The sequence below is a fragment of the Scyliorhinus torazame genome, chromosome 10 (genome assembly GCF_047496885.1).
Source record: "Scyliorhinus torazame isolate Kashiwa2021f chromosome 10, sScyTor2.1, whole genome shotgun sequence".
Lineage (NCBI taxonomy): Eukaryota > Metazoa > Chordata > Chondrichthyes > Carcharhiniformes > Scyliorhinidae > Scyliorhinus > Scyliorhinus torazame.
This window is the reverse complement of record NC_092716.1, coordinates 6,759,902-6,773,906: the sequence shown is the minus strand read 5'-3', so window position 1 is coordinate 6,773,906 and position 14,005 is coordinate 6,759,902. Positions and strand designations below refer to the sequence as shown.

At 44.7% G+C, this 14,005-nt stretch overlaps 1 protein-coding gene across 4 annotated transcripts in view; it reads right to left on the bottom strand.

Annotated features, from left to right (window-relative positions):
• Positions 1–14,005, bottom strand: part of LOC140430327 (protein LSM14 homolog A-like) — a 115,469-nt gene that overhangs the window by 1,968 nt on the left and 99,496 nt on the right. The window contains exons 8-10 of one of the 4 annotated variants that reach the window (XM_072517774.1): positions 8,376–8,553; positions 2,895–3,126; positions 1–270 (exon numbers count right to left, since the gene is read on the bottom strand). In XM_072517774.1, the coding sequence (XP_072373875.1) occupies positions 214–270; positions 2,895–3,126; positions 8,376–8,553 (467 nt within the window). In that variant the 3' untranslated portion in view covers positions 1–213. Of the gene's footprint in view, positions 271–2,894; positions 3,142–8,375; positions 8,554–14,005 lie in introns of all 4 variants that reach the window. The other 3 variants (XM_072517773.1, XM_072517776.1, XM_072517775.1) reach the window with 3 other exon arrangements.

Genomic DNA, 14,005 nt, shown 5'->3' with positions numbered 1-14,005 from the left:
AGCACATCAATAAATGCTGGAGTTGGGACGAAAATCCACCTTCCCTCTTCACAGGTGTGAACCAACTTCTGCATTCCCAGCGTGAAAGTTATCATGGACTAAAATGATGATATGCCATCAAACACGTTAAAAGAGCAAAGACATTATTTTGAAAAACATGTGGAAAAATCTTGGATTTCAAAGCATTCTCGGGATTTCAGGGTCTCTAATGAACTATTTCGGCAAAGCAAAAGCAGAAATTCTGGAAATATTCAGAAGGTCAGGCAGCATCTGTGGAGAGAGAGAGAGAAAAACAGAGTTAATTTTTCAGGTTTGCGATCTTTCGTCAGACCTGACATGTTAACTCTAGTTTTGTCCGCATGGCTGCTGCCAGACCTGCTGAGTGTTTCAAGCATTTGCAGTTTGTATTTTTGATTTCCAGCAAGGCAGTATTTTATTTTTCCACTTCAGAGAAGGAGTCACTGTTGCAACGTAGGTAAACATGCCAACCAATTTGTGTACAGCAGGAGTGACAAAACGCAATTAAATAAGCAGATAACCTGTCCTCGCAATGTGAAGGAGAAGTAAATGGTCAGGACGCCACACAGAATTCCCCTGCTCTCCTGTGCAAAGTGATTGTTTTTGCACGAGTGCAGGTGTCTCATTCAAAAGATGATTCCTCTGACAGTTCAGCATCCCTCTAGTACTGCAGTGGGAGTCAGACTGGATTACATGTTCAAGCACCTGGAGTGGGACTTAAACCCTCAGCCTCCAGACCCGGGTGAGAGTGCCAATAGGTTAAAAAAAAAAGCCAAAATTTAACTGAAAAGACTAACAAAAATATGACACACTGTTGGGAACTAAAATGAAACTGGAGTCAAGCTTTATCCAAGAAATTAAAAACAATACTTCTGAACATATCACCCAAGATTTGGGAATACAGAGCACAATTTCAAAATTTGCAGATGAGATGAAACTTGAAAATATTGTGAAATGAAGATGGGAGTAATAAATGAAGAGAACACAGAGAAGCTCGCTGAATAGGCGGACAGGTGTCAAATTTAAATTTAATGCAGAGAAATACAAAGTGACATGTTAGGGTCAGAAGAACAAGGAGGCAATTACAAGGGGTTGCAAGAGCAGAGACCTGTGTTATGTGTGTTAAAAGTATTGAGGATGTTCGGTTGGCTGGTTGATCCAAGTGGTTAAACATCAGATAGGATCTTAGATTTTATAATCAGAATACGAAAATGAGGAAGTTCCGATGAATCTTTATAAAACACTGGTTTGCCCTCAACTGGAGTAGTGTCCAATTCTGGGCACTGTGCAGAAAAGATTGACGAGAAGGGATCCAGGGTTGAGACTCCAGTCACAGTGGCAGATTGGAGTCAATGGAGTTTTTCTTCTATGAAAATGGAAGGTTCAGAAGAGATTTGATATAGGTGTTCAAAATTATGAGAGGTCCACACAAAGAAACTGGACTTGAATATTGCCAAAAGGAAAGATATGTTGCGTCGCTGAGGTTGTTGCCCTCAGAGCAGAGAATCGATGAGGACACTTGTTAAAGGTATTTTAAATCATAACGGGTTGAATACAGTAAATAATGAGAAGCTATCAATGGTTGAAGGGGCAATAGCAAAATGAGCCCAGGTTTGAGGGAATTGCAGAAACAGCAGAGGGGACATGAGGATTTTATTTTTATGCAACAAGTGGTGAAGGTGCAGAATTCACGGTCAGAAAAGTGATGCACGCAGAATCAAAATACACGAAGGGGGAAGAAATTGCAACGTTTGGGAAAATAGTAGAGTTGGGATACTAAATAGATTGGTTCTTCGAAAGAGGCAATGCAGATTGAATGAGTCAAGTGGGCTTCCTTCTGAAGTATACTTTTCTCTGCTTCTATGAAATGAAGGGCTTAGTCCCCATAGCAGCAGCCTTCTGGTATCTCTCAAGGTTCAATACTGCTTCTCAAAGGCAAAGACCCCAGCCTGTGTACACAAGGGCGGCAGCAGGTTCGAGGTGGCAACATTTCGGACACGTGCAGAAGCCTCCGATTCCACACATGAAAAAGTGCAGCGGTTCTGATGGTTTAGTACTTTAGTTGGTGAGTGTTGAAAGCCCCAAACGCTTGTTTTGTGTTTGCGCTGTCAAGATCAGGACGGTTCAATCACAGGTCTGTGGAGAGTTCAAGGACAGTTGTAGGAACATGGGGGAAGGTGGGATTTAGGGGTGGAATGGAGAAGGAAGAAGAAAAATGTCATCAGGGATTCCAGTTGGGCTTGGCAATGTCCCCCTTTTTGAATAGTGGCAACACTCACCATAAGGCTCTGAACTGAGCGGCAGCTTGAGGGAGTTCATGATGGATGTCCATCACTTGTACATCCATACCTTAAACAAAGTCAGTGCCTTCAGGAGAGAAAGAATAAAGGGCAGAACACAGGAGGGGGGGCAAACCATCAATTTTGCAACCTTGGCTGGCTGGACCAGATTCCTAAAGCACTCTGTTGTTTAAAAAAAAAGTCAGACTTTATCAAGAGAATTTGGACATTTTGTGCATAACCGTAGCCTGACAGATCCATGCCAGTTACTGTACTCCACATGAGTCTCCTCCCACCCGACTTCAGCTCATTCTATCAGCATATCCTTTTTTGTTCTCCCAAACATAATTATCTCCCTTCCATTAAATGGTATTTCCCCTCAAACATTCCTTGTGGAAGAGAATTCTAACTCTCTGGGTAAACAGATTTCCCTGATTTCAATATAATTTATTCTTTGTGGCCTTAGATGAAAAAATTAAGAAGTCCAAAACTAGGGCAAAAATGAGGAGTTAAGCAGTGTGTAAGGCTTTCACACTATCACCGATTTATGGACTTTAAGCAATGTTACATGATAAGAAATTGCAAATGATGTGTTACCCTGTATTCAAAGTCTGAGAATTCTCTTCCTCCTCCACGGCCTCCTCGGAGTCCTCCACGATAACCACCACGGGGAGGCCCATAGTTTCCTCTCCCTCCACGACCCCGCCCGCCCCGATATCCATAACCACCTCGTCCTCTGTAGCCCCCACGACCACGCATTGGGCGTAGTGGTATTCCGAATGTTTCCGCATTCATCCGCCTCTCCTCTGCCCAGGTGGGTCTCCGATCCCTAGAAGAGAAATAGCTGACGAGAGAGTTATACTGCATGCTCATAAAATGTGAACCACCTGCAAAACATTAGTAGCAAAAGGAGGCCATTCAGCCCCTTGAGATTGCTGTGCCGTACAATTATAATAATTATTATAGTTACTGTGAAAAGTCCCTAGTTGCCACACTCCGGTGAATGTTCGGGTACACAGAGGGAGAATTCAGAATGTCCAATTCACCTAACAAGTCTGTCTTTCGGGACTTGTGGGAGGAAACCGGAGCAAAGCCACGCAGGCACAGGGAGAATGTGCAGACTTCGCAGTGACCCAAGCCGGGAATCGAACCCGGGTCCCTGGAGCTGTGAAACAACAGTGCTAACCACTGTCTAACTGGGCCACCCTTGAACATAGAACATTACAGCGCAGTACAGGCCCTTTGGCCCTTGATGTTGTGCCGACCTGTGAAACCACTCAAACCCATCTACACTATTCTCTTATCGTCCATATGTCTATCCAATGACCATTTGAATGCCCTTAGTATTGGCGAGTCCACTACTGTTGCAGGCAGGGCATTCCACGCCCTTACTACTCTCTGAGTAAAGAACCTACCTCTGGCAACTGTCTTATACCTATCTCCCCTCAATTTAAAGCTATGTTCCCTCGTGCTAGGCATCACCATCCGAGGAAAAAGGCTCTCACTGTCCACCCTATCCAATCCTCTGATCATCTTGTATGCCTCAATTAAGTCACCTCTTAACCTTCTTCTCTCTAACGAAAACAGCCTCAAGTCCCTCAGCCTTTCCTCATAAGATCTTCCCTCCATACCGGGCAACATTCTGGTAAATCTCCTCTGCACCCTTTCCAATGCTTCCACATTCTTCCTATAATGCGGCGACCAGAATTGCACGCAATACTCCAAATGCGGCCGCACCAGAGTTTTGTACAGCTGCAACATGACCTCATGGCTCCGAAACTCAATCCCTCTACCAATAAAAGCTAACACACCGTACGCCTTCTTAACAACCCTCTCAACCTGGGTGGCAACTTTCAGGGATCTATGTACATGGACACCGAGATCTCTCTGCTCATCCACACTGTCAAGAATCTTACCATTAGCCCAGTACTCGGTCTTCCTGTTATTCCTTCCAAAATGAAACACCCCACACTTTTCTGCATTAAACTCCATTTGCCACCTCTCAGCCCAGCGTTGCAGCTTATCTGTGTCCCTCTGTAACTTGTAACATCCTTCCGCACTGTCCACAACGCCACCAACTTTAGTATCATCTGCAAATTTACTCACCCATCCTTCTACGCCCTCCTCCAGGTCATTTATAAAAATGACAAACAGCAGCGGCCCCAAAACAGATCCTTGTGGTACACCACGAGTAACTGGACTCCAGTCTGAACATTTCCCATCAACCACCACCCTTTGTCTTCTTCCAGCTAGCCAATTTCTGATCCAAACTGCTAAATCACCCTGAACCCCATGCCTCCGTATTTTCTGCAGTAGCCTACCGTGGGGAACCTTATCAAACTGAAATCCATATACACCACATCAACTGCTTTACCCTCATCCACCTCTTTGGTCACCTTCTCAAAGAACTCAATAAGGTTTGTGAGGCACGACCTACCCTTCACAAAACCGCGTTGACTATCTCTAATCAAATTATTCCTTTCCAGATGATTATACATCCTATCTCTTATAAACCTTTCCAAGATTTTGCCCACAACAGAAGTAAGGCTCACTAGTCTATAGTTACCGGGGTTGTCTCTACTCCCCTTCTTGAACAAGGGGACAACATTGGCTATCCTCCAGTCTTCTGGCACTATTGCTGTGGACAAAGGTGACTTAAAGATCAAAGCCAAAGGCTCAGCAATCTCCCCCTAGCTTCCCAGAGAATCCTAGGATAAATCCCATCTGGCCGAGGGGACTTATCTATTTTCACACTTTCCAGAATTGCTAACACCTCCTCCTTATGAACCTCAAGCCCTTCTAGTCTAGTAGCCTGAATCTCAGTATTCTTCTCGACAACATTGTCTTTTTCCAGTGTGAATACTGATGAAAAATATTCATTTAGCACCTCTCCTATCTCCTCGGACTCCAAGCACAACTTCCCACTACTGTCCTTGACTGGCCCTACTCTTACCCTAGTCATTTGTTTATTCCTGATATATCTATAGAAAGCTTTAGGGTTATCCTTGATCCTACCTACCAAAGGCTTCTCATGTCCCCTCCTGGCTCTTCTTAGCTCTCTCTTTAGGTCCTTCCCAGCTAACTTGTAACTCTCGAGCGCCCTAACTCAACCTTCATGTCTCATCTTTACATAAGCCTCCTTCTTCCTCTTGACAAGTGTTTTGACTGCCTTAGTAAACCACGGTTCCCTTGCTCGACCACTTCCTCCCTGCCTGACAGGTACATACTTATCAAGGACACGCAGTAGCTGTTCCTTGAATAAGCTCCACATTTCCATTGTGCCCATCCCCTGCAGTTTTCCTCTCCATCCGATGTATCCGAAGTCATGCCTCATCGCATCATAATTGCCTTTCTCCCAGATATAACTCTTGCCCTGCGGTATATACCTATCCCTTTCCATCACTAAAGTAAACATAATCGAATTGTGGTCACTATCACCAAAGTGCTCACCTACCTCCAAATCTAACACCTGTCCTGGTTCATTACCCAGTACCAAATCCAATATGGCCTCGCCTCTCGTTGGGCTATCTACATACTGTGTCAGGAAACCCTCCTGCACACATTGGACAAAAAGGACCCATCTAAAGTACTTGAACTTTAGCGTTTCCAGTCAATATTTGGAAAGTTAAAGTCCCCCATAACAACTACCCTGTTGCTTTCGCTCCTCTCCATAATCATCTTTGCAATCCTTTCCTCTACATCTCTGGAACTTTTCGGAGGCCTATAGAAAACCCCCAACAGGGTGACCTCTCCTTTCCTGTTTCTAACCTCAGCCCACACCACCTCAGTAGACGAGTCCTCATCAAACGTCCTTTCTGCCACCGTAATACTGTCCTTGATTAACAATGCCACCCCTCCCCCTCTTTTACCACCTTCCCTGAGCTTACTGAAATATCTAAACCCTGGCACCTGCAACAACCATTCCTATCCCTGCTCTATCCATGTCTCCGAAATGGCCACAACATCGAAGTCCCAGGCACCAACCCATGCCGCAAGTTAACCCACCTTATTCCGGATGCTCCTGGCATTGAAGTAGACACACTTTAAACCACCTTCCCGCCTGCCGGTACACTCCTGCAACTTTGAAACCTTACTCATGACCTCACTACTCTCAACCTCCTGTATACTGGAGCTACAATTCAGGTTCCCTAGATCATGTCTGTTCCTCAACCTGCCTTGGAAACATATCCCTCAAGACCCTTCCATTACAAACATTTTCCTTAGTCTTGGAAGCTTCAATTGGGACCCCAAAACCCTATGTGAAAATGGTTTCACAATTTCACTCCTAAATAGCCTAGCTTTAATGTTAAGACACAAGAACCTAAAATATTTGACCTACATGGTGGTGGAGCAGTGTTATTGTCGCTGGTGGAGAAATCCAGAGACGCAGGTTCAAATCCCACCAAGGTAGATTGTGGAACTTAACTCAATAAAACATCTAATCCAATGATGACCATGAAACTTTAGTCGACTGTCGTTAAAAACCCTACTGGTTCACTTTGAAGAAAGCTGCCGATGACCTGTTCTGGCCTAAACGTGATTGCAGACCCACAGACTCTTAAATGCCCTCTGAGATAGCCTCAGCAAGCCACTCAGTGGTATCCAACCGCTAGAAAAACAGGAAAGAGGAATGAAACCGGACCGACCACTTGGCATCAACCTAGGCACCGGAAACGACAACAACAAACCGAGCCCCGTCTAACCGGAAATGGCGTCTTGACTAATGGAAGGGTCCTTCCTGTTGATTCCCTATTTCCCATTTCTTTTACTTTGTGGTTATCATTTTTATCCATGGATATTTACTGGACATGCACCTTTAAGTCAAGCAGAGGTAGTGGGGAACTCAAAAGTTGCAAAACAGTACACCGTGCAGCCTTCGAACAGATTTGGTTCAATTGGTTGGCTGGGAGCCATATTCTGCCCATCGACAGATGGTGATTGGGTCCCACCAGAGTGAAAAGGATTTTAGGGGATGCAGGAAGTGACAGTCGGATCCAAGACGCTCAGAGAGGAAACTGTTAGTGTCTACCTCTTTCTTCAGAAATGCTGCTTCCTGATCTCTTAACCTGCAGAGGCGTTCTTGAAACCTGGATAAATCTACAGTGAAAACTATTACAGACTGAAAGCAAAAACCTCAAACTGAAAGCCTAGACCAAAGAAAGGCATACTGCAAGACAACAATCTGAAACAAAGACTGCTATCTTTATACATTCTTTTTTTTTCTTAGATAGTTGGAGAGAGAGTGGGCAGTGGTTTGGAAAGAGTGGGCACCCGTCTTTTCCCCTCTGTATGTGTCTCTCTTGTGTGTATGGGTGGAGCGAGTTAGGGTTAGAATTGGGTAATAGTCAACCAGCTGTTTTGCTGCATATTTAATATTAGTTATTGTTATTAATAAAAATGGTGTTTAAATTTACAGGCCTGGTGACAGGTCAAACATGGGCACAGAAACACCCAATTGATTCCGCGTACTGTCAGTATCAGTACTCCTCCATGGTGCTTCCTCGAAGTGGTGTCCACAGCCAGGACAGAGACTAGCATTTTGACTTCAAAGCCACCTAAAACTATGTTGCAGTTCAACAGAGAATGGTTGTCTTTTGTTCCAATGCAAATTATATTTTTAAATTATATCTTTAAACATTCATTCTCATTAAGTGTCACTAGTAAGGGCCACCCTTATTGCGTATCCCCGGTTCGGTTGCCCATGAAAAGTTGATGGTGAATCAGTGCAAACATATCCTTTAAAGGCGATATACCTCTGACAAAGACCCACAGCTTACATTGCAATTTAACCCAGGACACCATCTGTGCCACTCCGCAGTCCAGCAGATGGATAATTCTAGCAGACCGGCATTACTAACCACACCATTGCACACATTGGGAGCAGGAGTGGTTTGCAGATCTCGGAGAAATCTCTCCAAAAAGCATCGTTGCTCCAAAACATTCCACACCAACACTGCGCGCTTTGTGTTTGCAATGTATACATTTATGGGACAGAAAATTGCATCTTCCATTCAGAAATTGTGAAAATACACTATTGATACTTTTGTGAAGCTACCAATTTTGGCAGAAAATAAATACCTGGTTTCATTATCACAGGAAATGTTGTCAAAAAAGGATTTGGTTTTGTCATAATAACATTTCGGTCCCGAAGCCTCCTCCTCATCGGCGTTTCCTTCACTGTTTTGTGTTTCAATCCCTGAGTCACCTTTATCTTCACCATTTACAGCCTTGTCCGTTTTATCAGGCTGCTTGTCATCTGTCAAGAAACAAAAAGAGCATAAGCTTTACTGATAAATTAAAGAGCAAAAACCTTGTGTAAATCCTTAAACTCTTCAGTGGGCATGCATGTGGCAGTGGGCATGAATGCACATGTGGCAGTGAGTGTGGCCCTACTCCCAGTCTCAGAATTTTCACTCACTCTCACCACCCCACACCTACACATGCACTCAAAGTGAGTGAGCACTCAAAGAACAAAGAAAAGTACAGCACAGGAACAGGCCCTTCGGCCCTCCAAGCCCGTGCCGACCATGCTGCCCGACTAAACTACAATCTTCTACACTTCCTGGGTCCGTATCCCTCTATTCCAATCCTATTCATGTATTTGTCAAGATGCCCCTTAAATGCCAATATCGTCCCTGCTTCCACCACCTCCTCCGGCAGCGAGTTCCAGGCACCCACTACCCTCTGTGTAAAAGACTTGCCTCGAACATCTCCTCTAAACCTTGCCCCTCGCACCTTAAACCTATGCTCCCGAGTAATTGATCCCTCTACCCTGGGGAAAAGCCTCTGACTATCCACTCTGTCTATGCCCCTCATAATTTTGTAGACCCCGCCCCTCAACCTCCGTTGTTCCAGTGAGAACAAAACAAGTTTATTCAACCGCTCCTCATAGCTAATGCCCTCCGTACCAGGCAACATTCTGGTAAATCTCTTCTGCACCCTCTCTAAAGCCTCCACATCCTTCTGGTAGTGTGGTGACCAGAATTGAACACTTTACTCCAAGTGTGGCCTAACTAAGGTTCTATACAGCTGCAACATGACTTGCCAATTCTTATACTCAATGCCCAGGCCAATGAAGGCAAGCATGCCGTATGCCTTCTTGACTACCTTCTCCACCTGTGTTGCCCCTTTCAGTGACCTGTGGACCTGTACACCTAGATCTCTCTGACTTTCAATACTCTCGAGGGTTCTACCATTCCCTACCTGCATTAGACCTTCCAAAATGCATTACCTCACATTTGTCCGGATTAAACTCCATCTGCCATCTCTCCGCCCAAGTCTCCAAACAATCTAAATCCTGCTGTATCCTCTGACAGTCTTCATCACTATCCGCAATTCCATCAACCTTTGTGTCATCTGTAAACTTACTAATCAGACCAGTTACATTTTCCTCCAAATCATTTACATATACTACAAACAGCAAAGGTCCCAGCACTGATCCCTGCGAAACACCACTAGTCACAGCCCTCCAATTAGAAAAACATCCTTCCATTGCTACTCTCTGCCTTCTATGACCTAGCCAGTTAAGTATCCACCTTGCCAGCTCACCCCTGATCCCGTGTGACTTCACCTTTTGTACTAGTCTACCATGAGGGACCTTGTCAAAGGCCTTACTGAAGTCCATATAGACAACATCCACTGCCCTACCTGCATCAATCATCTTTGTGACCTCTTCGAAAAACTCTATCAAGTTAGTGAGACACGACCTCCCCTTTACAAAACCATGCTGACTCTCACTAATACGTCCATTTGCTTCCAAATGAGAGTAGATCCTGTCTCGAAGAATTCTCTCCAGTAATTTCCCAACCACTGACGTAAGGCTCACCGGCCTGCAGTTCCCTGGACTATCCCTGCTACCCTTCTTAAACAGAGAAACAACATTGGCTATTCTCCAGTCCTCCGGGACATCACCTGAAGACAGTGAGGATCCAAAGATTTCTGTCAAGGCCTCAGCAATTTCCTCTCTAGCCTCCTTCAGTATTCTGGGGTAGATCCCATCAGGCCCTGGGGACTTATCTACCTTAATATTTTTCAAGATGCCCAACACCTCGTCTTTTTGGATCTCAATGTGACCCAGGCTATCTACACACCCTTCTCCAGACTCAACATTTACCAATTCCTTCTCTTTGGTGAATACTGATGCAAAGTATTCATTTAGTACCTCACCCATTTCCTCTGGCTCCACACATAGATTCCCTTGCCTATCCTTCAGTGGGCCAACCCTTTCCCTGGCTACCCTCTTGCTTTTTATGTACCTGTAAAAAGCCTTGGGATTTTCCTTAACCCTATTTGCCAATGACTTTTCGTGACCCCTTCGAGCCCTCCTGACTCCTTGCTCAAGTTCCTTCCAACTTTCCTTATATTCCACACAGGCTTAGTCTGTTCCCAGCCTTTTAGCCCTGACAAATGCCTCCTTTTTCTTTTTGACGAAGGCCTACAATATCTCTCGTTATCCAAGGTTCCCGAAAATTGCCGTATTTATCCTTCTTCCTGACAGGAACATGCCGGTCCTGAATTCCTTTCAACTGACACTCGGAGATTGAGTGAGCTAGACACGTACAAACTGAACTCTGTCACCTCGACATTTTTATTAATTAATTTTGTTGATTACTCTGTACTGCTGTGATGTTGTCCCTAGAGACGATATATCCAAGGGTTCGCTCAGAGTCTATATGGGTAGAACTGAAAAATATGAAGGGTGAAATCACTTTGACAGGACTTTACTATAGCCCCCCAAATAGTCAGCGGGAAATCGAGAAGCAAATATGTACAGATATTAGATAGCTGCCGGAAAAATAGGGTGGTAATAGTAGGGGACTTTAACTTTCCCAACATTAACTGGGACACTAGGGGTTTGGATGGAGAGAAATTTGTTGAGTGTATTCAGGAAGAATTCCTCATTCAATATGTGGATGGCCCGACCAGAGAGGGGGCAAAATTTGACCCCCTCTTGGGGAATAAGGAAGGGCAGGTGACAGAAGTGTTAGTGAGGGATCACTTTGGGACCAGTTTTAAGATAGCTATGGAGAATGATAATTCTGGCCCAAAAATTAAAATTCTAAATTGGGACAAGGCCAATTTAAATGTTATTAGGTGCAAACTTTCAAAAGTTGATTGGGGGAGCTGGTTTACAGGCAAGGGGATAGCTAGTAAGTGGGTGCCTTTCAAAAGGGTGATAACTAGGGTTCAGGGTGAGGACATTCCTCTTAAGAGTGAAGGGTAAGGCTGGTAGAAATAGGGAACCCTGGATGACTCGGGATATTGAGGCCATGGTCAAAAGGAAGAAGGCATATGACATGCATAGGCAGCTGGGATCAAGTGGTTCCTTGAAGAGTATAGGGCTTGTCGGAGTAGAGTTAAGACAGAAATCAGGAGGGCAAAAAGGGGACATGAGATTGCTTTGGCAGATAAGGCAAAGGAAAATCCAAAGAGCTTTTACAGATACATAAAGGGCAAAAGAGTGACTAGGGAGGGGGTGGGGCCTTTTAAGGATAAACAAGGTCATCTATGTGCGGATCCACAAGGGATGGGAGAGGTCCTAAATGAATATTTCTAGTCAGTATTTACTGTTGAGAAAGGTACGAATGTTAGGGAAATAAAAAGTCAAGTCTTGAGGAGTGTACATATTACGGAGGAGGTGCTGAAGGTATTAAAGCGCATCAAGATAGATAAATCCCCGGGACCTGACAAAATGTATCCCAGGACATTGTGGGAGGCTAGGGAGGGAATTGCCAATCCCCTAGCTGAGATATTTGAATCATCGACAGACACAGGAGAGGTGCCTGAAGATTGGAGCATAGCAAATGTTGTACCCTTGTTTAAGGGCTGTATGGATAACAGTGAGCCTCACTTCTGTAGTGGGTAAGTTGTTGGAAGATGTTCGGAGGAACAGGATCTACAGGCATTTAGACAGGCAAGGGCTAATTAGGGAAAGTCAGCATGGCTTTGTAAGGGAAAGCCATGTCTCACATTGAGTTTTTTGAAGGGGTAAACAAGAAGGTAGGTGAGGGCAGTACTGTCAACGTTATCCACATGGACTTCAGCAAGGCCTTTGACAAGGTACCACATGGTAGATTGTTGCAAAATGTTAAATCCAGGGGAGGTAGCCAATTGGATACAAAATTGGCTTGATGACCGAAGCCAATATATATTGCAAATGATTTGGATGAGAATGTTGCAGATGACACAAAGATTGGTGGCATAGTGGCTAGTGAAGAAGGTTGTATAAGACTGCAACAGGATCTTGACCAATTGGGCCAGTGGGCCGATGAATGGCAGATGGAGTTTAATTTGAATAAATGGGAGGTGATGCATTTTGGGAGATCAAATTCGGGCAGGACCGACTCAGTTAATGGTAGGGAGTTGGGGAGAGTTACAGAACAAAGAGAACTTGGAGTACAGGTTCGTATCTCCTTGAAGGTGGAGTCGCAGGTGGACAGGATGGTGAAAGATCTCATATACACGCTGTCCTTGGGCAACATCATCTGAAAACAAAGTGTTAATTTTCATTACACTAACACCAGTGAGCTCCACCTCACCACGTCTATCGACTCCTCCACTGTTGCCAAATTATCAGACTACTTACCCGTTATCCAGTAAAAGGCGAGCTGTAATTGCCTCCAATCAATACACAGTAAATTGGAGGTCGCCGAAAAGTCTGCTGCCGTCTTTTATTTATGAATTTAGAGTACCCAAATATTTATTTTTCCAATTAAGGGGCAATTTAGCGTGGCCAATCCACCTACCCTGCACATCTGTGTGTTGTGGGGGTGAAACCCACGCAGACACGGGGAGAATGTGCAAACTCCACACGGACCAGAGATCCAGGTCCTCAGCGCCGTAGTCGCGGTGCTAACCACTGCACCAAGTGTCGCCCCGCTGCCCTGTCTTAACTCACAGCAAGTCCCATTCCTCTGTACCCCCATGCTTGTGTTGGTTCTCATGTCAAACAACACATTGTTAGTGCGACGCAGTGGTTAGCACTGCTGCCTCACAGCATTGAGGACCTGGGTTCGATTTCAGTCCTGAAAGTTTGCACATGATTAATAAGGGGTTCAAGTGTTATGGGGAGAAGGCAGGAGAATGGGGATGAGAAAATATCAGCCATGATTGAATGGCGGAGCAGACTCGATGGGCCGAGTGGCCTAATTCTCCTATGTCTTATGGGAAATTTGTACATTCTCCCCGCTTGCGTGGCTCTCAACCCCACAACCCAAAGATGGGCAGGGTAGGTGGATAGACCATGCTAAATTACCCGTTAATTGGAAAAATAAGATTTGGGTGCTCTAAATTTATTTGAAAAAAAAGCAACATATCAATTTTGAAATTTTCATGCTCACTTGCATATATCTCCAAGGCCTTGCCCCTCCCCATCTCTCTCATCTCCTCCAGCCCCATAAATCTCCAAGATATCTGTACTTCTCTAATTCTAGCTTCTGGTGCATCCAATATGAATTCCTCCACAATTGGTGGCTGTGCCTTCAGTTACCTGGGACGCAAGCTCCGGAATACCTTCCCGACACCTCTCTGCCATGCTTTACTTCTGTGACAACACTTCCTTGAACCTAGCTCTTGGTCATCTGAAATAATACCTTGCACGGCTTGGTGATGAGTCTGCTCCTCTGAAGCACCCTGGATCATTTCAATACACCACAGGTGCTATATTGGAGTTTGTTGGATCTTGCTGGGTTGATTGGTCGGCACATTTC